Source organism: Eriocheir sinensis, chromosome 59 (genome assembly GCF_024679095.1).
Source record: "Eriocheir sinensis breed Jianghai 21 chromosome 59, ASM2467909v1, whole genome shotgun sequence".
NCBI classification, from domain to species: Eukaryota; Metazoa; Arthropoda; class Malacostraca; order Decapoda; family Varunidae; genus Eriocheir; species Eriocheir sinensis.
In genome coordinates, this window is record NC_066567.1 from 10,224,518 (window position 1) to 10,248,972 (window position 24,455).

At 42.4% G+C, this 24,455-nt stretch overlaps 1 protein-coding gene across 1 annotated transcript in view; it reads right to left on the reverse strand.

Annotated features, from left to right (window-relative positions):
* The window catches only part of LOC126985194 (uncharacterized), a 175,892-nt gene that overhangs the window by 66,567 nt on the left and 84,870 nt on the right, over positions 1-24,455 (reverse strand). The window contains exons 6-9 of the mRNA XM_050839750.1: positions 10,766-11,025; positions 8,460-8,634; positions 4,148-4,329; positions 34-266 (exon numbers count right to left, since the gene is read on the reverse strand). Coding sequence (XP_050695707.1) covers positions 34-266; positions 4,148-4,329; positions 8,460-8,634; positions 10,766-11,025 — 850 coding nt within the window. The remainder of the gene's footprint in view (positions 1-33; positions 267-4,147; positions 4,330-8,459; positions 8,635-10,765; positions 11,026-24,455) is intronic.

Here is a 24,455-nt window from a genome sequence, read left to right on the forward strand (position 1 = left end):
ATCACCTTCATCACCATCACCACCGCCACGTACCCACATTGTCAGCCGCCTCCGTCAGTGCCTCCAGTACCTGCCCCGCCACCTGCTTGTTCCTCGTCAGCAGCGTCAGCAGGTCACGCACCACTTTCTCTCTTACAGCGGCGAGGGCAGGGTGGGCAGGGGTGGGCGGCGAGAGGTCCGGCTGTCCGTCCACTCCCACGATGACAGGGTAGAAGGTGGAGTTATAGACTAGATCCACAGCCATTAAGTGGTAGCAACCCTCGCACCTACGGAAAGAGGGTTGGTGAGAAGTAAAAGATCATTTTAACTCATCCACTCTATTTCCCTTGCCGACTCTTCAGCCTCCTAAATTCCACTGCACTTTTGCTTCCCTTGTTCTTTTATAGCTATTTTCAGCCTAAATCATTCAACTGAATCTGCTAACTGTATGCCTGTACCCCGTCCACGGACTCACTCCATACAAAACTGAACTCAAGCATATCACTGGGCTGTCGAACTTCCTAATCCATGAGTTAACAAGCACTCTTCCTTAACTTCCACTTGTAAATATTGGACATGCCTGTATTTTGTATTTCTTTCTGTTCTGGCTGGAGGAGGTAGGAAGACACCTACCAAAACGGGCGCAAGCCACTCCCGGTGAGATATATATGGGAAGTGAGGAGGGTGCTGAAGCCCTCCAAAGACCCTTCCCATGTCCTCACTAACCGTTTCCCTATTGTCTCATCAACACCAGAGAGTAGTTCAGCATGCTCTCTAAAGACAGATCCTCTCTCTATCCTCATTACACTACACTCACACAACATACACACCTTTTCCCAAAATTCAGAATTCAAAATGACGCACCTTCACCCTGCCTCGGAGTCCCCGCCAGGGGGAAGATCACAAATTCCCCCAGGGAGGACTCCCCTTCTGGCTGCCTACCTGAGAGGTGTCTTGATAACTCCTCGAACCTCTTTCTTATCAATTTCTGCAACATTCGCGGTCTTCGTTCTAATTTTCATTTTGTGGAACACCATCTCTCCTCCTCTAAACCTCACCTTCTCTTCCTCATCGAAACACAGGTCTTTGAGGCTACTGACAGCAATCTCTACTGTGCTCCCTTCTACTATCTCTATCCTAAATTTCAATCCAAAGCTGGATGTTGCGCCTACGTGCGCAACGACATCACTTGCTCTCGTGCCCACGATCTTGACTTTTCTGAATTTTCCACCATCTGGCTAAGACTTCATTGTCATTCTATTACTAAATACATCTGTGCTGTTTATCTCTCGCCTAACTCTACTAACTATGTAAAATTCCTTGACTACTTCAACTCTAAAGTGGAGCACATCTTGACCCCCTCTCCCTTCGCTGAAATCTCCATCCTAGGTGATTTCAATGTTCACCACCAGCTTTGGCTTTCATCCTCTTTCACTGACCAGTGTAGTGAACAAGCCTACAACTTTGTTCTCCTCAACGACTTAGAGCAGTCGGTTCAGCACCCTACACGTATTCCCGACCTCATTGGAGACCGGCCCAACATACTAGACCTCTTCCTTACCTCTAACCCTTCTGCTTACTCTGTCAAACTGTTCTCTCCGTTGGGCTCCTCCGATCACAACCTTATTTCTGTATCCTGTCTTATCGCTCCTGTACATCCTCTGGACCCACCGAAGAGGGGATGCTTCTGGCATTTTGCTTCAGCTCGGTGGGACGACCTGATGATGTACTTTTCCGATTTCCCGTGGAATGACTACTGCTTCCAGGATAGAGACCCCTCTGTGTGTGCCCAGCGCATCACAGAGGTGATTGTCTCTGGAATGGAGGCATACATTCCACGTACTTTCTCTACTCCTCATGCTAAAAAGCCTTGGTTCAATCACGCTTGTTCTCGTGCTGTCAAAGATAGAGAGGCAGCTCACAAAAGATACCAGAGCCTTCGTACTCCTGCTAACCATGATATTTAATTAAATTTCGGCCCGGAATCGTACCAAATCTATTCTTCGACTTACCAAAACATCTTTCATAAATAGAAAATGTCAAAACCTTGCTTTTTCTAATTCTTCCCGTGACTTTTGGCACCTAGCCAAAAATATCTCCTCCAATTTCACTTCTTCATCTTTCCCTCCTCTCCTTAACCCTGACGGCAGCACCGCCGTCTCATCTATCTCTAAGGCTGAACTCTTCTCTCAAACTTTCTGTAAAAACTCCACCCTGGACGATTCTGGGCATATTCCTCCTACTCATCCCCCCTCTGACTCCTTTATGCTTGTTATTAAGATTCTTAAGAATGATGTTTTCTATGCCCTTTCTGGCCTCAACTCTCAGAGGGCTTATGGACCTGATGGAGTGCCTCCTATTGTACTTAAAATCTGTGCCTCCGTGCTGACACCCTGCCTGGTCAAACTCTTTCGCTTCTGCCTGTCAACATCTACCTTTCCTTCCTGCTGGAAGTTTGCCTTCATACAGCCTGTGCCTAAGAAGGGTGATCGATCCAATCCCTCTAACTACCGCCCTATAGGTTTACTTTCCTGTCTATCTAAAGCTTTTGAATCAATCCTTAACCAGAAGATTCAAAAACACCTATCCACTTCTGACCATCTATCTGATCGCCAGTATGGATTCCGCAAGGGGCGTTCTACTGACGATCTTCTTGCTCTCTTAACTGACTCTTGGTCATCCTCTCTTAGCCGTTTCGGTGAAACTTTCTCAGTTGGGCTAGACATATTGAAGCTTTCGATTGAGTCCGGCACAAGTCTTTGCTTTCTAAATTGCCCTCTTTCGGATTTTATCCCTCTCTCTGTTTCTTTATCTCCAGTTTCCTTTCCGGCTGTTCTATCTCTGCTGTGGTAGACGGTCACTGTTCTTCCCCTAAACCTATCAACAGTGGTGTTCCACAGGGCTCTGTCCTATCCCTCACTCTCTTCCTGTTATTCATCAATTATCTTCTTTCCATAACAAACTGTCCTATCCACTCATACGCTGACGACTCCACTCTGCATTATTTAACTTCTTTCAACAGAAGACCATCTCAACAGGAATTACAAGATTCCAGACTGGAGGCTGCAGAACGCTTAACCTCAGACCTTGCTATCATTTCCGATTGGGGTAAAAGGAACCTTGTGTCCTTCAATGCCTCAAAAACCCAGTTGCTCCACCTGTCAACTCGACACAATCTTCCAAACACCTATCCCCTATTCTTCGACAACACCCAGCTGTCACCTTCTTCAACACTAAATATCCTCGGTCTATCCTTAGCTCAAAATCTCAACTGGAAACTTCACATCTACTGTTTTACTAAATCAGCTTCCTCGGAGTTGGGCGTTCTGTATCGTCTCTGCCAGTTCTTCTCCCCCGCACAGATGCTTTCCATATATAGGGGCCTTGTCCGCCCTCGTATGGAGTATGCATCTCACGTGTGAGGGGGCTCCACTCACACAGCTCTTCTGGACAGAGTGGAGTCTAAGGCTCTTCGTCTCATCAGCTCTCCTCCTCTTACTGACAGTCTTCTACCTCTTAAATTTCGCCGCCATGTTGCTTCATTTTTCTATCTTCTATCGATATTTTCATGCTAACTGCTCTTCTGAACTTGCTAACTGCATGCCTGCAGCCTCCCCCCCTCCCACGGCCTCGCTGCACACGACTTTCTTCTCATGCTCATCCCTATACTGTCCAAATCCATTATGCAAGAGTTAACCAGCATCTCCATTCTTTCATCCCTTTCACTGGTAAACTCTGGAACAGTCTTCCTTCGTCTGTATTTCCTCCTGCCTATGACTTGACCTCTTTCAAGAAGAGTTTATCAAGACACCTCTCCAACCGAAATTGACCTCTCTTTTGGCTACTCTTTACCTTTTACTTTTGTGGGAGCGGCGAGTAGCGGGCTTTTTTTGTACTCTTTTTGTTGCCCTTGAGCCGCATCCTTTGATTTAAAAAAAATATGTATATATTTTCCTCCACCCACCTATTCTCGACTTCTACTCAAACTCAACCAAGTGCTGTCCAGTTTTCTTACGCCAGAGTAACCTTGAATCTACACTGCATCCCTTTCACCTGCGAACACTGACACCGCCTTTCTTCCGTGTTTCTTCCTTGCCGCTTTCCTCCACAGATCCATCCTTTCCTCCCCTCTTCCTGTACCTTCTTCCCTTCCTCCCCGTCCCCTTACCTATATCGTCGCGGGGCTCTCCTGAGGGCAGACACCTTGGCGGGCAGCAACAGGTCAGCAACTAGTGCGAGGGTGGTCAGCAATGCCTCTGTGTTGGTGGTCAGCGCCCGAATCGCCGCCTCCCCGCCCTCCCGCCCTACCCACGAGGCCAGAGCTGCCCACGTCCACTCCCGCCCGGGGATCTGTCAAGGGGAGAAAAGCAGGATTAAAGGAGAATGATATTAGGATGAGAAAAGACGAAATGGATGAATGGAGAAATTTGAAGAGGAGAACAGGGTAATATTAGTGTGAAAAATGGATGGGAAGGGAAGGTATGAAATGAACAGTAGGTGGAGAATGAAATTACATTGTTTATAGAATGAGTAGGCTAAAAATGGAAGTGGTAAAAGGATGATTATGAGGTAAATGTTTAATTCTGAATATATTTATTACACCTAAAATAATACCATTATCTTTTTCCTTCATTACCTGCATATATTTGTTTGCCTATCTCATCATTTCATTATAGAATAATATATTTATCTCTATATATTTACATATACATATATTTATCTAGCCATCTACCTTCCTACCAAACTATATATATATATATATATATATATATATATATATATATATATATATATATATATATATATATATATATATATATATATGTGTGTGTGTGTGTGTGTGTGTGTGTGTGTGTGTGTGTGTGTGTGTGTGTGTGTGTATATATATATATATATATATATATATATATATATATATATATATATATATATATATATATATATATATATATATTACGCTCTGCACCGGTGGCCTATCTTGATGGGTCCTGCTGGTCGGTCCCAGCCCGTTTGTATATAGTACAGGCAAGTATTTATAATGGCGCCATCTTGTTTGACTTACGCTGCTACCCCGGAACTCTTGTTTACTCCACTGGAGAGAGTTTCGCTAGAGTCCGGGTTGATAGGTGGTCTTCAGGACAACATGGAGGCCAGGTAATTTTAAGACACTCGGCGATGATTGAAAATTGTCTGCGTGTAGCGACGGGCGTGGCTTGAACCCGGTGTGGCGTCGAATTCCGTTCTTTGGCGAGAAGTTGCCCAAATAGGCACACCTAACAATGCCATAGCCAATCCAGGATTCAGGACGTTTCCTAATTTAAAGAAGGTAATGTTATACTAGTATTTCGTAAAGAATCCTTATAACCAAAAACTAACTAAAATTATGAGTATTCTTTTTCTTGAACACAACATTCAATAAACAACAGAACAATAATATGAAAATACGTATAGCTACCGTTGCCAGATTGTCGTACTCAGAGCACAGTATTTAACGGTTTTTGACGCCTTACTATTGCCAAGAAACATCAGGGGCTTACTCTTTTAACGATAACTATAAATTAGTTTCGTTTTAGGAGCCCAAAGGACAGTTTTGGGACAGGAAGTCGGGAAATATAATCGGCTGAGTACGACAATCTGGCAATAATCTGTGGCCGAGGCAGCAGCAGCCTGCCATATTGCGGGTGTCAGATACCTAAAATAGCATACTTTTACTGCGCAAAGCAGGTGATGTCACTTATTGTGACTTCGTGAGCTTTCATATTTATCTATTTGTGTATATTTCATGGTGGCAAAACTTAAATTACTAGTTTCATTTTTACTAGTGACACGAATTTGTGACTGTTTATCACAATAGAATTTCACTCTAATAAGTGAATCAGACTCCACAGAAATGTTACCAGTGTGTGTATGAATGAATACAAAGATAAGCACATACTTTGATTTACCTCTAGGATGTCTCGTGGATCATTAATAAATAAAAACAAAATATCCGGCTAAGCTACTCTTTAGCCATTACCTTTAATGGCGCCCAAAAAACAGTCCCTCCGCCAAGTTTGTACCCCACATTTGGTAATGTTAGGTGCGCCTATTGAGCTGCGCCTGCTCGGGCTATCAATCACTGCACTGCCTTTTAATGGCTCATAATCTTATAATAAAATTATCTTTTATCTTATGATTATCCTTCTGTCTCCTGAGAGTTCTCGTCTGATTCAAGGTCGTGTCTATGGGATACTCTCCATTCTCCCATGAACCTGACCTTTAATCAGAAAAGAACTCTGAAGAGACAGAAGGACAATCATAAGATCAAAGACAAGCTGACCACTCAGCCACCGCCCCCCTAAACTACCTATCAGTCTATTAAAGGACAGTGCTGTAAAGGAAATGGACAAAATAGCAAAGCCCGTGAATGCGCAGTTAAATTTAGGACACTTTTAGACAAACGGACGGAGTTCTTTTTTTTAATATCTGTCACTACCCTCAAGGGTGGTGACCCGGGCTATAAATCTGGAGCCCCCAGGGTCAAGCGCATACGTCCCTATTAGGAGGAACCAAAGGCACATGAAAGGGAGGTGGAAGGTGCCGACAGACCGACTCTGTCGGCTGGCGTCAGGCTAGCCCACCAGGTCGGTCTGTCGACGAGGACTATCTGGCGTGTCTCTCTATAGAGATTCGACGCCACACCGGGACTTCCAGGACACCGCGCCCGTACGCTGACCACTCAGCCACCGGCCCCCTAAACTACCTATCTCTCGATCAATCTATGAATCTATCTGTCTATCGCTCTATTTTTTACCAATCTTTCTATATATCTGCCTCTCTTTTTTATCCATTATATTATGGCAATATTTATTGATTCTATCATTATTACTGTTATTTTTATTGTTATTATTATTATTATTAATTTTATTATTTTTTATGATTATTGTTTATAAGTTCAGAAGAGCAGTAAGCACGAAAATATATGTAGTAGATAGAAAATGAGGCAAAATTACAGAGGGCTTTAATTAACCGCGTACCAGCGACGGGCCAAATTATTGCCTTGACATAAACGCCCCAAAATAGAGGATACATAAACTGATCACAAATGCATTGATAGATATAATATAATGGTTTGCCTGAGTGATGATTTTCTTCTCATTAATTCGCTTAGAGGGGTCTTGAAGAAACATGATCGCCGCAGTAAGAGGAGGAGAGTTAATTGGACGAAGAGTCTTTGACTCCACCCTGTCCAAATGAGCAGTGTGAGTGGGCTCCCCACACTTGAGATGTATTACCTATACGAGGGCGGACAAGGCCCCTGTACAGTAGATGGATAGCATTTGGGAGAAGGGGAAAAAATGATGGAGACGATACAAAACGCCTAATCTCGAAGCTGATTTAGCAAGAGAGAAGATATGAAGTTTTCAGTTAAGATTTTGGGTTAAGAATAGGCCGAGAATGTGACAGCTGAGTGTTGTCGAAGAATAGAGGATAGGTGTTTGGAAGATTGTGTTGTGTTGTCAAGTGGAGAAACTGAGTTTTGAGGCGTTGAAGGACAGGAAATTCCTTCTGCCCCATACGGAAATGTAAGCAAGGTAAGAGACCAAGTGTTCTGCAGTGTCTAGTCTTGAGTCATGTATTTCTTGTAGGGAGGGTTTTCACTTAAAAGATGTTGAGTAGTACGGAGTACAGTTATAGGCATATAAGTAGATAGGACAGTTTATTCTGGAAAGAACATTAAGAACAAGAGAAAGAGAGTGGGAGATAGAACAGAGCCAAGAAGAATACCACTGTTGATAGGTTTAGGATTAGAACCGTGACCGTCTACCACAACGAAGACAGACCAGCCTGAAACTAAAAATTAAAGTACAGAGGGACTAAAGCCGTTAGAAGGCAGTTAGAAAGCAAAAGTTTGTGCCAGGCTCTGTCAAAAGCTTTTAAGTTGTCTAAGGCAACAGCAAAATCTTCACGGAAACCGCTAAGAGAGGATGACCAGATGTTAGTTAGGAAGGCAAGGTCACCAGTAGAACGCCCCTTGTGGAACCCATATTGGCGATCAAATAGGTCAGAAGGGGATAGATGCTTATGAACTTTCCTGTTGAGTATTGTTTCAAAAGGTATATAGGACGGTAGTTTGAAGGATTGGAGCGGTCACCCTTCTGAGGCGCAGGTTGTATGTACAGGCATTCTCCAGCGGGAAGGAAAAGTAGAAGTTGAACAGTAAAGAAGAAGAGCTTATTTATTTATTTATTTATCAATATTATCATTATTATTATTTTTATTTTATCATTGTTTTTATTATCATTATTATTATTATTATTATTATTATTATTATTATTATTATTATTATTATCATTATTATCATTATTATTATTATTGTTATTATTATTATTATTATTATTATTATTATTATTATTATCATCATCATCATCATCATTGCTATCAATATTCACAGTGTTACTCAAGCAGTTCATTTGAATAGGTGCATTAGCACAGTTCACCTTTGCGTATCCTCTGTTAGCAGGGGCGCGGAAGGTGACCTCTGCGTGAGTGTGGAGGTGTGCTCGAAGAGGCTGGAGGGAGGTGAGCAGCAGGTACACGCGCACACACACCGCCGCCCCCAGCACCTCTAGCGGCGGCCCCCAGTGTGCCTGCACCACCTGCCCCACGCCCAGCCTGTGGGGGAAGAGGAGACGGGATAACGGGAGGCCGGAAAGGTGGGCGAAGAAAGGAAAAGGCGCACACATGGAGAAGGGTGAGCACCTTTGAATGTTTGTCTTTTTACACATCTGTGCGTCAGGTTATGTGTTTGTTTGTCTGTGTGTTGGTTTGTGCGTCTGTTCGTACGTCTGTTCATTTGTTTGAGTGTCTGTTTGTTGGTCTGTTTATTTGTTTGTGCGTCTGTTCGTTGGTCTGTTTATTTGTTTGTGCGTCTGTTCGTTGGTCTGTTTATTTGTTTGTGCGTCTGTTCGTTGGTCTGTTTATTTGTTTGTGCGTCTGTTCGTTGGTCTGTTTATTTGTTTGTGCGTCTGTTCGTTGGTCTGTTGATTTGTTTGTGCGTCTGTTCGTTGGTCTGTTGATTTGTTTGTGCGTCTGTTCGTTGGTCTGTTGATTTGTTTGTGCGTCTGTTCGTTGGTCTGTTTATTTGTTTGAGCGTTTGTTTGTTGGTCTGTTTATTTGTTTGTGCGTCTGTTCGTTGGTCTGTTTATTTGTTTGTGTGTCTGTTCGTTCGTCTGTTTATTTGTTTGTGCGTCTGTTCGTTGGTCTGTTTATTTGTTTGTGCGTCTGTTCGTTGGTCTGTTTATTTGTTTGTGCGTCTGTTCGTTGGTCTGTTTATTTGTTTGTGCGTCTGTTCGTTGGTCTGTTGATTTGTTTGTGCGTCTGTTCGTTGGTCTGTTTATTTGTTTGTGTGTCTGTTCGTTCGTCTGTTTATTTGTTTGTGCGTCTGTTCGTTGGTCTGTTTATTTGTTTGTGCGTCTGTTCGTTCGTCTGTTTATTTGTTTGTGCGTCTGTTCGTTGGTCTGTTTATTCGTTTGTGCGTCTGTTCGTTCGTCTGTTTATTTGTTTGTAAGTGTTTGTACGTCTCTTTAACTATTTGTATGTTTGTTTGTGCGTCTGTTTGCAAGCTGTTTAATTGTTTGTGCGTCTGTTTGTGCGTCTGTTGAACTATTTGTAAGTCTGTTTGTGCGTCTCTTTGTGCGTCTGTTTAATTGTTTGTAAGTCTGTTTGTGCGTCTGTTTGTACGTCTGTTTAATTGTTTGTAAGTCTGTTTATGCGCCTGTTTGTACGTCTGTTTAATTGTTTGTAAGTCTGTTTGTGCGTCTGTTTAACTGTTTGTAAGTCTGTTTGTGCGTCTGTTTGTGCGTCTGTTTAACTGTTTGTAAGTCTGTTTGTGCGTCTGTTTGTACGTCTGTTTAACTGTTTGTAAGTCTGTTTGTAAGTCTGTTTGTACGTCTGTTTGTACGTCTGTTTAACGGTTTGTAAGTCTGTTTGTAAGTCTGTTTGTGCGTCTGTTTGTACGTCTGTTTAACGGTTTGTAAGTCTGTTTGTAAGTCTGTTTGTACGTCTGTTCATTTGTTTGTAAGTCTGTTTGTAAGTCTGTTTGTACGTCTGTTCATTTGTTTGTAAGTCTGTTTGTACGTCTGTTCATTTGTTTGTAAGTCTGTTTGTAAGTCTGTTTGTACGTCTGTTCATTTGTTTGTAAGTCTGTTTGTGCGTCTTTTCATTTGTTTGTAAGTCTGTTTGTAAGTCTTTTCATTTGTTTGTAAGTCTGTTTGTGCGTCTGTTCATTTGTTTGTAAGTCTGTTTGTGCGTCTGTTCACTTGTTTGTAAGTCTGTTTGTGCGTCTGTTCATTTGTTTGTAAGTCTGTTTGTGCGTCTGTTCATTTGTTTGTAAGTCTGCTTGTGCGTCTGTTAATTTGTTTGTAAGTCTGTTTGTGCGTCTGTTCATTTGCTTGTAAGTCTGTTTGTGCGTCTGTTCATTTGTTTGTATGTGTTTGTGCGTCTGTTAATTTGTTTGTAAGTCTGTTTGTGCGTCTGTTCATTTGTTTGTAAGTGTTTGTGCGTCTGTTCATTTGTTTATAAGTCTGTTTGTGCGTCTGTTCATTTGTTTTAAGTCTGTTTGTGCGTCTGTTCATTTGTTTGTAAGTGTTTGTGCGTCTGTTCATTTGTTTATAAGTCTGTTTGTGCGTCTGTTCATTTGTTTTAAGTCTGTTCATTTGTTTGTAAGTGTTTGTGTGCATGTTTGTTTGTTTCTACGTCATCCCTACCCCCCCCCCCCTACACACACACACACACAATATCTTACCGCTTATCTCTCAGCATGTCCATCAGTCTCTTATTATTTACCACCTCCACGCCTGTCCCTGCATGCGCGCCCTTTATCACCCACATGAAGGAGTCTGGGAGGGCGTGGGCGGCGGCTGAGAGGTGGTGGGCGTGGGCAGGGAGGGCGTAGCATGGGGGGGAGAGGCTGCGAATAGTGGGAACCAGACGTGAGGCGTGGAGGAGCTCGCAAAACGCGTCTCGCCGCCATAACGTTGAGCGCAGACCTGGAATCCGACCCACCTGTTGGAGGGAGACAGGTGCATGGCTTTGAATTTTCTTGTTACTTCTCCATTTTCTTTTACTTGACCTTCTTTTTTTTCTATATAATTTAATGTTTGTTTTTTTGTGCTCGTCTGTTGTTTGTTTATCTTTCCTTACATTGAAGTTTTAGTTTTCCACTGAATTTCCTTTTATTTTGCCTATCTATATAACTAATTTTCTTTATATCTTCCTATATATTCAGCTGTACGTCTGCCTGTTTGTCTGCAACTATAAGAACATAAGAACATAAAAACATAAGAACATAGGGAAACTGCAAGAGGCCGGGTGGCCTACACAGGGCAGCTCCAGAATCCCCCCCACTACTCACGGTGGGTGAGGTGTAGTTACAGGGGTTACAGGTAGAGGCTTGATCCTCGTTATACCGGCGGTACTAGGCACGCATCCAGTACCCCACCTTACTGCACCCACACCTCACTGCCACCTGTCGTCTTCGTCCATGTGGCTATCCAGTCTACTCTTAAAACAAGCCATCGTCCCTGCACTAACAATCGTGCGAAATCGACTCATCGACTCAGTCAACTTTTTAATAAAAATGGTGTTTCTCTACCCTCCTTACCTGTCAAGTCTTACGTTTTTTGCGTAAGTCTTACGTAATTTCGGTGATTTTCAAGCCTTACGGCGTAACTTGAAAATCTTACGTTTTTTCTCCGCTTGCGATGTTTTTTTTTTTTAATATGTTTGTTTTAAACAATTTGAAACATATCGTACACGCCACATTTAAAATCATGTGAGCGTGCTGAGTAACGGTTACTGTTACGGTTAGTGTGTGTATGTGTGTGTGTGTGTGGGGGGGGGGGGGTACCTCGTGCACCCTGCGTGAGTCCGTCAGAACCATACCTGTCAAGTCTTACGTTTTTTATACACAAACTTATGGTCTCTAACAAAAAATCTTATGGCAAGACACCACAGTAGCTTGACAGGTATGTACCCTCTCTGGCCTGAATCCTCAGAGGTTATAGAACCGATGGAGTGCCTTCTATTGTCCGTGGAAACTATACTCTCGTGCTGACCCCCTGCCTGGTCAATATTTTCGTCTCTGCCTTTCAACATCTACCTTTACTTTTTGCTGGCAGTAAGCCTACATATGACCTGCGACTAAGAAGGATGACTGATCTAATCCTCAAATTACCGCCCTATAGCTTTAATTTCTTGTCTTTCTGAAGACATATAACACAAGTACGGATTTTTAAGTGGCGCTATTCTGGTGATCTTGCCTTTCCAAATGATTTTCAGTCATCCTCTCGTACATGATTCGGTGTAAAATTTGCTGTTGCCTTATATATGCGTGTTTCTCCGTTCCATATACAATCACCTTTGAAATGCGCTGAGCATATACAGAGAGGTCTCTGACCTAGAAGCTGTTATCATTGTATGGGAAATCAGAAAAGTACATCCTCAGGTCATCACGCCGAAATAAAGCATAATGACAGAAGCACCGCCTCTTCAGTGGGTTAGAGGTTATACACACAGGCGCGACAGGACAGAATGAAGAAATAAGATTGTTACTGGAGGAGTCCGGTGGAGAGTATAGTTTAATAGAATATGGATGCAAGATTAGATATTAGGAAGAGGTCTACATAGATTGTTGTGCGTGTCTCTGAGGCAGTCAGATGCTGAACCAATTGCTCTATTTCACTGAGGAGAGCATCTTTCCTTAACAAGCTGTTCTATCCATTACTACACCGATGGTTGCACAGCACTCAACTTATTTTAACACAATACCCTTTCAAAAGGAATTACAGGACTCAAAGATGGGAGCTACAGAACGCTTAAACTATGACCTGGCTATCATATCTGTATGGAACAGGAAGAATTTGATGTACTTCTACTTCCTAAATCCCGCGGCACTGCGGCCTCACTTTATATCTTCTATTGATACTCTCATGCTGAGCGCTCTTATAAAATTGCTGACTATCCCTTCACCCCGCTGCACACGACTTTGTTCTCTGGCTCATCATTATGCTGTCCAAGTTTCTTATGCAATAGTTAACCAGCATATTCGTCTTTTTTTTTTTTTTTTGTTGTATTTGGATACCTCATGAGCGCATACTGCCCATTTAAATGGGCACAAATATGTTACTTTTCATTTTCCTCTTTGAGCTTAGTTTCCCTTTATAAAAATTGTTTTCTATTAATTATCTTTTAGAGAAAACGTGAAAGTTTAGCCTTGCACACCCAAAACACTCAAAGGAGAGTAAACATGGAGAGTACAAGGAAGACATTCTGAGCAGTATCTCCAAAATGCCACACAAGAAGGTAAGTTTCAGTATAACTAAAGCTATATGCATACGTTAATCCAGTGCAGTAGAGGGTTTATACAAGAAATAAAGCCATATACTAATGCTTAAATGTGTTTACAGTGTACATTTTTTTTGCTGTAAGATTTTGAAAATTACTGCCCATCTCAGTGGGCATCATGGTGGGGAAGAGTGACCATGAAGATTTTTTTTTTTTTTGACAGTGTAGAATTACTAATAACTTAGTTTTACTTTATGGTATATCCTCTATGATAGCTACATATAACTAGTCGAATATTTTATATTTTAGGCACTATCGTGAGTCCTGATGTACATCAATATTTCTGTTTTTTTTTTTATTCAAAAAGCATTTTAATCAGGAAGGATAGGAGATTAACGCTTACTATCGTTTGGTTTTATACAATAGTAAAACATATGTTTTAAAGTTCGATGAAAAAATTTAATAAAAATTTGACAAATATTTCTCAAAAATCAGAACAACTTCAAACAATAGGTTCGATTGTAGCCCCTATTCCTTACACATACTTTCATAAGCTGCAGTAGGAGATATGTGTATAACAAAAAGTGCAAAGGAGGAAATATTTTTTAAAGTGCAAAATCATGGTTTTGAGAAATCAAGCGATGAAGTTCCAGCAGTAAGTGTATTTTTCCTATTCCACCTAAGGACTTGAAATCCACAGGATATATACATCAAGATATGAAGAAACAAGCAGACATGGTTTCCTTTACTTCCTTTTTTGGTTGGGTACATAGGCTAGTTTGTTTACCCAAGGTTAGGTGTTTTGTACGGGGTCACAAATCCATGTACTCGAATTTTATTACATTTCGCCATATTTCTAAGTAAAAACCAATGTTTTACTGTGTAAAATCAATAAAATATATTACAAAAAACATCTGATGCGGACACACACACACACACACATATATATATATATATATATATATATATATATATATATATATATATATATATATATATATATATATATATATATATATATATATATATATATATATATATATATATATATATATATATATATATATATATATATATATATATATATATATATATATATATATATATATATATATATATATATATATATATCGATTTTCACGGATAAATACGAGAAAATATTAGTGACATTTTCTTAGCTAGTGGTGCGAGAGAATCTAAGAGTTTCATGACAGACCAAGAAAAATTGCTAAAATTAAAATGGGTGAAAACATGGATTGCAGCCTGTAGCCGCACGAATACTATTGCAGGACGTTGCATTGCATTGCATTGTTGCATACCCTTTTTTATTTTTCATCAGATTCATTCATATACCAAAGAAAGTGGAAAATTCACAGAATTTTAGAAGCAAAAAAAAAAAATATATATATATATATATATATATATATATATATATATATATATATATATATATATATATATATATATATATATATTCGGGCCGACCATTTACAACCCCTCCTTAACCTATTCCTCTCCTCATCCATGAATTTATCTAACCTCTTTTTATAGATGTCTAGCTTATTTGCACTCACCCATGACAGCAAAGCCTGCTCCACCATCCACAACTCTATTATATATAATTATAAAAAAACAAATTATTGTGTATGACTTTCCTGAATCTGAGTTTATCTAAGTGAAACCAATTATTGTGTGTCCTACCCAGCTCTCTTATCACCAGAACCTTACTGGCATCACTTTTTTAAAGCCTTTCATTCACTTGTAAACTTCAATCACGTCTGATTTTATTTTTCACTTTTTCAGAAAATATAACTTTAAGCTTTTTTCTATCCTTATATCTATAATACGTTCTTCAACCCAAGAACATTTTTCTCATCCTTTTCTGCACCGATTCTAAAATGTATTTTTTACAATAATTAAGGAGACCAGAAAAGTACTGCAAATCGAGATGAGATCTAGGGATGAACACGCTTCTTTGTTAACGCTCCTTGAAATGCGTCTCCATGGTTCAGAGGTTACCAAGCCTAGCTACCAATCTGCAGGCATGGGAACAATACCGGCCTGGGCGGTCGGCGCGCAGCCCATCCATCCGTTCATCCCTCGTCTCGGGATGGTCGAAAAAAGGCTACCTGGGGAAACCTCGGGAAGGTAAATTGTGGTAACCCTGACGTTGCACTGGCACTTTGTCCCGGGTTAATGGGTTCTCAACCACCGCAGGTACAAAGGCCAATGATACGGATATGAGCACCTCGACCACACACGGCTAGGAGCGTATGCTCTCAACGTTACTTTTACTTTCCCTGTTTGCGCATTTTTAGACTGAATGCACTGGTACCTTGGACAGAAACCGGAGCTCACTAGTATGCTTAAATCTCTCTCAATTCTAGACTTGTTTAAGGCGTGTCATTTAAAGAAAAATTATGTTGGTGGTTATTTCTTCCAGTACACAGATAATGCACTTCCGACACTGAAATACATCTACCTGCCCTATCATATGAACAGTAAAAGGTCGCATTGCACTCTAGCGGCATGGTTCGTTCCAGTGAAATCTGCCTCCTATATATGGTATTATCCGCGAATTTGCTAACATCATTCCCGAATCAAAAACATATAAAAGTACAGAGAGAGAGAGAGAGAGAGAGAGAGAGAGAGATTTAGGGGAGGCGGTGGCTGAATGGATAGCGTGACGGCGCCGCGTCCAGGACGACTCGGGTTCGCGCCCCGTCTGCCACAAGCTGGGATTTTTCAGTCACCGCCGAGTGGCCTAAGACTACCCACATGCTGTCCAGAAGACCACCTATAAAACCAGACTCTAAATTCTAGGATCAAAGATAAGCTCCGGGGGGGGGCAGCATGAGCCAATGCAAGATGGCGCCACTATAAACACTTGCCTGCGCCACAACGGTCTGGGGACGACCATCAGGCCCTACTACGAAGCCTACCGGCGCCACAGGCGGAGACGTAAAAAAAAAAAATTGATAGATATGATAAGCAGGGATGGACCAAATACTAAAACCTGCAGGACCGCACTTCTTACAAAGCCCCTGAAAGACTATTTACCGTTGATTTGCGCTCTGTTTCCTGCAGCTGAGACACCCCTAGTCTAGTTAAGAATCTTTTCATCAATTCCATATGCCTCCACTTATTTCTTTTAAACAAACATCGGTGGGCAACATTATCAATTAAACTTTCCAAAACCATGTCTCTCTCTCTCTCTCTCCATTGACCTTGGTCTCAATAATTTCATTAGTAAATTTGCGGACGACACGAAAATCGGCAATGTGGTACTTACGGAATGTGACAGGCGGAGCCTACTAGAAGATCTGCATAAAATATCAGATTGTTCAGTAAAATGGGAAACGCCTTTTAATATAAACAAGTGCCAGATTCTGCAGGTTGGATCTAGAAATATAAAGAAGGACTATGAAATGTGCGGCGTTGAAGTTAAAGGCGTTCACTCGGTCAAAGATCTTGGCGTCACAGTCGCGTCTAACCTCAAGTTTTCCCAGCAGTGCAACGAGTCCGTTAAAAAAGCAAACAGGATGATCGGTTTGATTAAGATAATTTTTTCATTCAAGAATAAAGATGTTATATTACCTTTGTATAATAGTTTCTTCAGACCTCATCTGGAGTATGCCGTGCAGTTTTGGTCTCCCCACCATGCGAAAGACATTGCTAAATTAGGTGTTCAGCGATGAGCAGCCAAGATGATTCCTTCATTACGAAACAAACCCTACGAGGAAAGGCTGTCACATCTACACCTGTTCTCTCTTGAAAAACGCCGCCTCATAGGAAAGCTGATCGAGTGCTTTAAAATACTTAACAGATTTACCAACGTGGATCCGACCAAGATGTTTGTCGGCGCGAACGAGAAATAATGGCGCTAAACTCAAAAGTAGACAAGTTCATTCAGATTGCACAAAATTCTTCTTCACTAATGCTGTCGTTCGAGATTGGAGCAGATTACCACCATCAGTGGTGCAGTGTAACTCGATTGCATCGTTTAAGAATAATCTTGACCGCTATCTCCTCCATCTAAATGTTCACTAGGTCAGTTTCAACATCATGGTGGCCGCATAACAACTGTCACTTAGGTTTAGGACAGACCACCTAGTTTGGGCCTTAGGGCCTGTGTGGTCTGGTTATCTATGTAATTCTATGTAATTCTCTCTCTCTCTCTCTCTCTCTCTCTCTCTCTCTCTCTCTCTCTCTCTCTCTCTCACCTCCTGCCACCCGACGTCCCTCCCCCTACCCGCTTCACCAGACACCACAACATACTTATCCCCTTCAGAGCGCCGCGAACCGACCGTTACAAACGTAGCGCAGTGCCCGCGATGGTGCGGATGATAAACAATGCCCAGTGACAGTCATACCCAAATGGCCGCGGTGGAGATTAGCACCTCACCGCCACCCTCTTAAGTGCCCCCCTCACACCACCCTCCCTCTCTCTTATGTCTCTAATTTTAGCTCTCCCAAACCACCCCCCACCCTCTCCCTCCCTCTACTGTAGCCTATTTACTATTAGTTTATTGTATTCTTAATTTGTATATTTTCAGCCTAACGGCTGCCATACATTAATAAACCTATTATTATGATTATTATTATTATTATTATTATTATTATTATTATTATTATTATTATTATTATTATTATTATTACTACTACTACTACTACTACTACTACTACTATATTGCTACTACTACTACTACTACTATTAATATTAATATTAATATTAATATTAATATTAATACTACTACTACTACTACGACTACTACTACTATTATTAATAATAATAATAATAATAATAATAATAATAATAATAATAATAAAAATAATAATAATTCTACTACTACTACTACTACTACCACTAGGGGAGACCGGGGCAAGTTGGCACACTTTTTACATTTTCGCTGATGGAAGCAAAACAATAGAGGATTTTGTTAATTTGATAGTTTCAGTCAAAAATACAAACATTCCTCTTACATTCCATGCAATAAAAACAATGTTTTCTCTCCAAACAAAAGTACAGCATTCTTTAGAAAAAAAATAATTAACATGTACCAGCTTACCCCGCATACGGGGTAAGTTGGCCCACACTATGGGGTAAATTAGCACATCATATATTAAAAGCAACTTTTCAGTCAAGAAAATACCGATACCACAGCATCATAACAAAAGACTGACCATTTATCATATTAAAGTGAAAATAATCAATTGATTGTAGCCTATTTGCTTATCAATCTATCTGTTAAAAGCAGCCTAGCACTGTAGGCTATGCGAGTGTGTGCATGCCGCAACCAGTTCATGTTTAGCCTAATGTGAGGCAAGTTGACACTGAGCCAACGTGCCCCGTTTCATTGAGCCAACTTGCCCCATTCAAGAAATTAGTCATGAACAACGATTTTAGTATATACTGAGAAACCTAGTGTGATCAGTATTGAGGGTAGACAGTCCTTGTACGCTAAGTTAGAATATGGCTGAATTGAAAAGTACCCCCCAATAAACAGAGACACGTTAAAGCAAATAATGTAATCAAAAGAAAATTTACTTTCCAGCATCAAAATCAAACTTTGCCCCACGGCAGCCAACTCCTGCAACCCCTCAGGATGGTAGTTCGTTAGCAACTGGGGATCAATGTGGCGATCACTTGGTGTGCGTATCGCTGCCGTCGAGCAGTAAATAGTGAGATTATTTCAAGTGTGCCAACTTACCCTTGTAGCCAACTTGCCCCGGTCTCCCCTACTACTACTACTACTACTTCACTTTTTTTTACACTACTATTACTGCTACTACGGGCCTCCATCCATTAGCGTTGCGTTGTGAGCGGTATATTCTCTCATATCCTTTCACAAAGCAATTCATTGGCCCCATCCCGCCAATGACTGTGGCCGACAACTATCTTTATTTAGTATTACAAACCTCACTAAACATATTATTCTTAAGCTAAAAGAGCTTGTGGTTGATACGACTATCAACCACCGTCGCCTCAAAGTCCTGGTCGGCAATGCGGGTGGTTTTGGGTGCAGGTGACCTGGTTCCTCTCAGGCAGACCAAGGCTGACCTCAGGAGGAGAAGGACAGCCTGCATCTCATCCAGGCGACCACACTGCTTCTGCTGTTTCTTATCCGCCAGTGTTTCGGTTAGTCTTGCGTAGAAGCTCTGCTCCCTTGGTCCCATTCCTCCTGACGTCGTTAATACTACCGGGGTGAAGGAGCCCTGGTCCACATTCTGTGTTCTTTCTTCATATGCTCTGTTCTTCTCTTGTTCGTTTCTTCTGTGGGCTGCATCAAGGGTCAGGTCTCTGTGGCAATGGGCCATGGGATCAAAGATCCTTAAGTCAAAATATGCCCTCTGGCGCTAACATCCACTCGTGCTTCGTTCGAAACATTGGCGGTGCGTCTGGTGAGGTGTTCGCCTTGCAGAGGGAGCAGCATGGGTTCCACAGTCACGTCGTGACAGACTTCTTTCAGCATTTGAGCTGTTACGTCTCTCACTTCATCATGTCTCATGCAGACGAAACCTCCTCTCTCTTGCATGTCATGGCATGGTTTTAGTTGAAGGGTGAGCCACAGTTACACATGTTTGGGAGCCCATCCACTGGCCAGCCATACCTGAGGGCAAGGGCATCAGTGAATTCTTTTTGTTTAAGTTGAAGCCTTTTGCCCTGATAGGAGTGTGGTTAGCCAGTTTGAAGCGCCCACTTCCTGTGCAATATCTGTCCTCCTCCTTGTGTCTTCTGGGAGTTCTCTCATTAGGTCACTCAGAGTGTCTCTCTGTTTTTCTTCTCTGTTTATGGAGATTTCATTCCTTAGTGACCTAATATCTTGAGGGTTGTCTTTTCCCCTTTCATTTTGATTGGTAATATATCCGGTCAAGGAGGCTGTGATTCGAAGTGAGTTCCCGAATTCAGACTCAGCCAGATTTTGCGGGTTGGTGATGCCGAGCCCACCCATTCTTGGCGGCAACTCCAGCAACCTTCGCTCCTGGTCACTGGGACATCTCCCATTTGCTATCGCCGGTATGAAGGTGTTTCTGATAGCATCTTCCAGAGGTTTTAGTAGCGGAGCAACATCAGGAACTGTCCTCATGAGGTAGTTCCATTTATGCTTGACACCGTACGTAAATGCTGCGTAGGTTGCCTGCGGTTCTGTTTTGGCGATCTCGCTCAGCCTCTGCAGTTCGGACTCCCAGCGCTTTACAGCTGTTTTCACATATTCGGTTCTGTATTCATCTGTTCCAATGACTGCCCAGAGGTGTCTTTCGCCAGTCACTGACAGTTTCACGTTACTGCCCTGGAATGCGGTTTTGGCCCGATCGTATGCCTCTGGTTTTACAATCACCACAGACTTAGTGGCGTTGGGACGGTACCCTATTTTGGGGCTGTGTTCATTGACGAGGTCCCACCATTTCCTGAGGTCTGCAGACTTTCCTACCCCGGTACTTCTACTACCACCACTACTACTACTACTACTACTACTACTACTACTACTACTACTACTACTACTACTACTACTACTACTACTACTACTACCACTACTACTACTGCTACCACTACTACTACTACTACTACTACTACTACTACTACTACTACTACTACTACTACTACCACCACTACTACTACTACTACTACCACCACTGCTACTACTACTACTACTACTACTACCACCACCACCACCACTACTACTACTACTACTACCGCCACCACCACCACTACCACCACCGCCACTACCACTACTACTACTACTACTACTACTACTACTACTACTACTACTACTACTACTACTACTACTACTACTACTACTACTGCTACTACTACTACCACCACATTACTATCAAGATAGTCGTCAGGGAACCTAACGAACTTGATGATTACAATCTCCTTCTCCTCCTCTTGCCGCTCCTCCTCCTCCTCCTCCTCCTCCTCCTCCTCCTCCTCCTCCTCCTCCTCTTCCTCCTCCTCCTCCTTTTCCTCACCCTCCTTCTCTTCCTCCTTTTTGTCTTGTCAGTGAATAAAGGGAGGGATGAGAGGAAGAATAAGAAGGGGAGCATAATTAGACACTTTCCAATGGGGGGAGGAAGGACTGATGGAGGAAAGGAAGAGAAAGGAAGGAGGGCGTGGAGGAGGGAAAGAGGAAAGGAAGGAATGGAGGGTGGGCGAGGGAGGGATGCAGGGAGGGAGGGACAGGTGAGTGAGAGGTAACCTGTGTCATCGAGCTCAATATTCACCGTTTCACCAGATCTCTCACACCTGCCAATTAACACTCATCACTCTGACACCCTCGCCTCTCCCTTTCTCCCTCCCTCTCTCCCTTTCTCTCCCTCCTCTTGCTTCCTTTCTTTCGTCTCCAACTCTCACAGCTCCTTACCTTTTCCTCTATTTCTCTCCTCTAACTCCCTTCCTCCCTCCCTCTCTCCCTTTCTCTCCCTCCTCTTGCTTCCTTTCTTTCTTCTCCAAATCTCACAGCTGCTTCAACTTCCCTCGCCTTACTTTTTCCCTCCATTCCTTCCTTCCCTTAATTTACCTTTACCTCTATTTCTCTCCTCTAACTCCCTTCCTCCCTCCCTCCCTCCCTTTCTCTCCCTCCTCTTGCTTCCTTTCTTTCCTCTTCAAATCTGCTTCAATTTCCCTCGCCTAACTTTTTCCCTCCATTCCTTCCTTCCCTTAATTTACCTTTTCCTCTTTTTCTCTCCTCTAACTCCCTTCCCCCTCCTCATTTCTGGGCACTCCTCTCCCTTCTTTATTTCTCCATTCAGTATCTCCTCTTCTTTACTTCCCTTAATTAACTTTTTTCTCTCCTTTTCTCCTCTAACTCCCTTCCCCCCTTTCTCATTTCTTTCCGCCCCTCTTCCTTCTTTATTTCTCTATTCAATATCTTCTCTCCTTTCCTTCATTTCCTCCGCTTTTTAGTTCATCGTCCTTCCCTCCCTTCCCTTTTCTCTCCTCTAACTCCCTTGTCACCTCCTCATGTCTGTCCTCTCCTCTCCCTTCTTTATTTCTCCATTCAATTTCTTCTTTCCTCTCCTTCCTTTCCTCCACTCTTTATTCCATCTTTCCTTCCCTCCCTCCCCTCCTGCTGCTCCTTCTACTCACTCACTCACTAATTCAACCACTCACTCACTTCCCATAATATTTCACTTACATTCTTCCTTCCTTCCTTCCTTCTTCCCGCCTTTCCTTCCATCCCTCTTTCTTTCTTTCACTCCTCTTTCTCTACTTTCATCCTCCCTCTAAAATCTTCCCCTTTTACTTTCGCTTTCTTACATTCTTCAGTCATTTGGTCCCTTTTTCTTCTTTCCTTCCTTGTTTTTTCCTACATTCTTTCCTCTCTCTCATTTTTTTCTTCCCTCCATCCTTCCTACCTTCCTGTATCTGTTCTCACCTCCTTCCCCTCCTTCTTCACTTCATCCCTCGCTCCATTATCTCTTTCCTCCCTCTTACCCTTACTCCCTCACTTCTTTTCTTATATATCTTTGTCACTCAGCAATTTATCTCCTCTTCCTCCTCCTTTGCCTCCTCCTACCCCCCTCCTCCTCCTCATTATCATTATCATCATCGTTATTATCATAATCTTTATCTTCCTCTCTGCAGTGTTGCCGTTTTTGTTACGAACGTACCAGATTTGGTAGTTTTGGGTGTAGAAATACGACTTCCACTAGATCTGGTACAAAATAGAGATGGTATTTATGTTCTATACATTGTGGCAATAATATACGAATAGTGTCGTAAGTCGTTACATTGATGACCTGCCATGCACTTCGTTAGTGTTCAACACCAGCAACCCTTGAGGGGATAGATTTACATTTCTATAGGTATGTAGACCAGTAGATAATGATATAATTACTCAATCTGGTACGTTTTGTTCTCATTTGGTACTCTTTACTGGTGCAGTCAGGTACTACATCTTAAAACGGAGCGGCAACACTGCCAGTCAGAACGCTCGCACTCACACCCGATCATATCTTTGACGAGTTGTGGATCCCGTAGCGTTTTCTTGTTGATGAACTTGTACAGGCTATTCATGGCGCGTGACTGGCTTCCTTGCGGGACAGGTGGGCACTATACGGCCAGGTTGAGGGGCCCTCCCTTTTATCTATGAGGGGTCGTACAGCGACGTGCCCTCGACGTTTTCTCGACCATGCATGTAACGTCGAGCGTCGTCGAGCGGCTACACGAGGGGCGGTTGCGCTATAATTGCCAGGCCCTGCGTTCATCGCGAACCGTCGCAACGGTTTTTTGGACTCTTCAGGTACAGTCGCGCATTCACGCACGATTTACCTCGACGTCCCCTCGCCTGTCGCCCTCGTGTGCGTATAGGCGAACGACCCTCCCTCGCCATGTTGTTGTGAGTTGAAATGGAGGCAAACTCGCAGAGACAGTGACGATGCTCCCACGATTTCGTGCATTTTCAAAATCGCCAACCATCGCACAGCGAAATCGCGGATGTGTGACGCCAGCATAAGACACTTGCTGCACCAATGGGGACTGGCGCCGACCAGCAGGCCCGATAAAGAAATTCTTACGGCGCTATGGGTCGTACGAAAAAAAAATTGCAATCATCCGTCTTAGTTCGCTGTTCTGGTCGTCAAGCTCGTATTTTGTTTACCACTGAGATCTCGATTCTCTTGATCTGGGTGATCCGTATCGTGATTTACCTGATCCAGCTTCGAAGGTGAATTGTGGCAGGGGACACCCAGTCTAGCTGCCACGCGGCTGGCCCATGGTTTGTTTTTCGTTGGTGCTTGGAACGATGCTTTTGCAGTCCTGGGTGTATGGTAAAGACGGCTGCCTACGTTTTTGTACGTAACTGTACGCGTGAGAAAACACTCTGTGACCTTCACAAAGGGCTGCATATTGCATCGGTGAGTGTTCAAAATTCTTATTCCTCAAGAGCAGTTAAATTAATACAATGTTGCAGATATGTGTTTGTAGGTACAAGAGATGTAGAAGAGTAGTAATTAACAACAGAACTGATGGGGAAACACTGCCAGTCCCCACGAGTCCTGCCCTGCCTTTGTCATTGTTTTGATCTGCCGATACGCCACATGGCGTTCTATTTTCGTAAAGCGAATCTAGATCAGAGTGATGTACCGATCAATGATCTAGAGCTGATCAGAGTTCTAAAAAAAAGAGGTCTATTGGAAGATGGTTT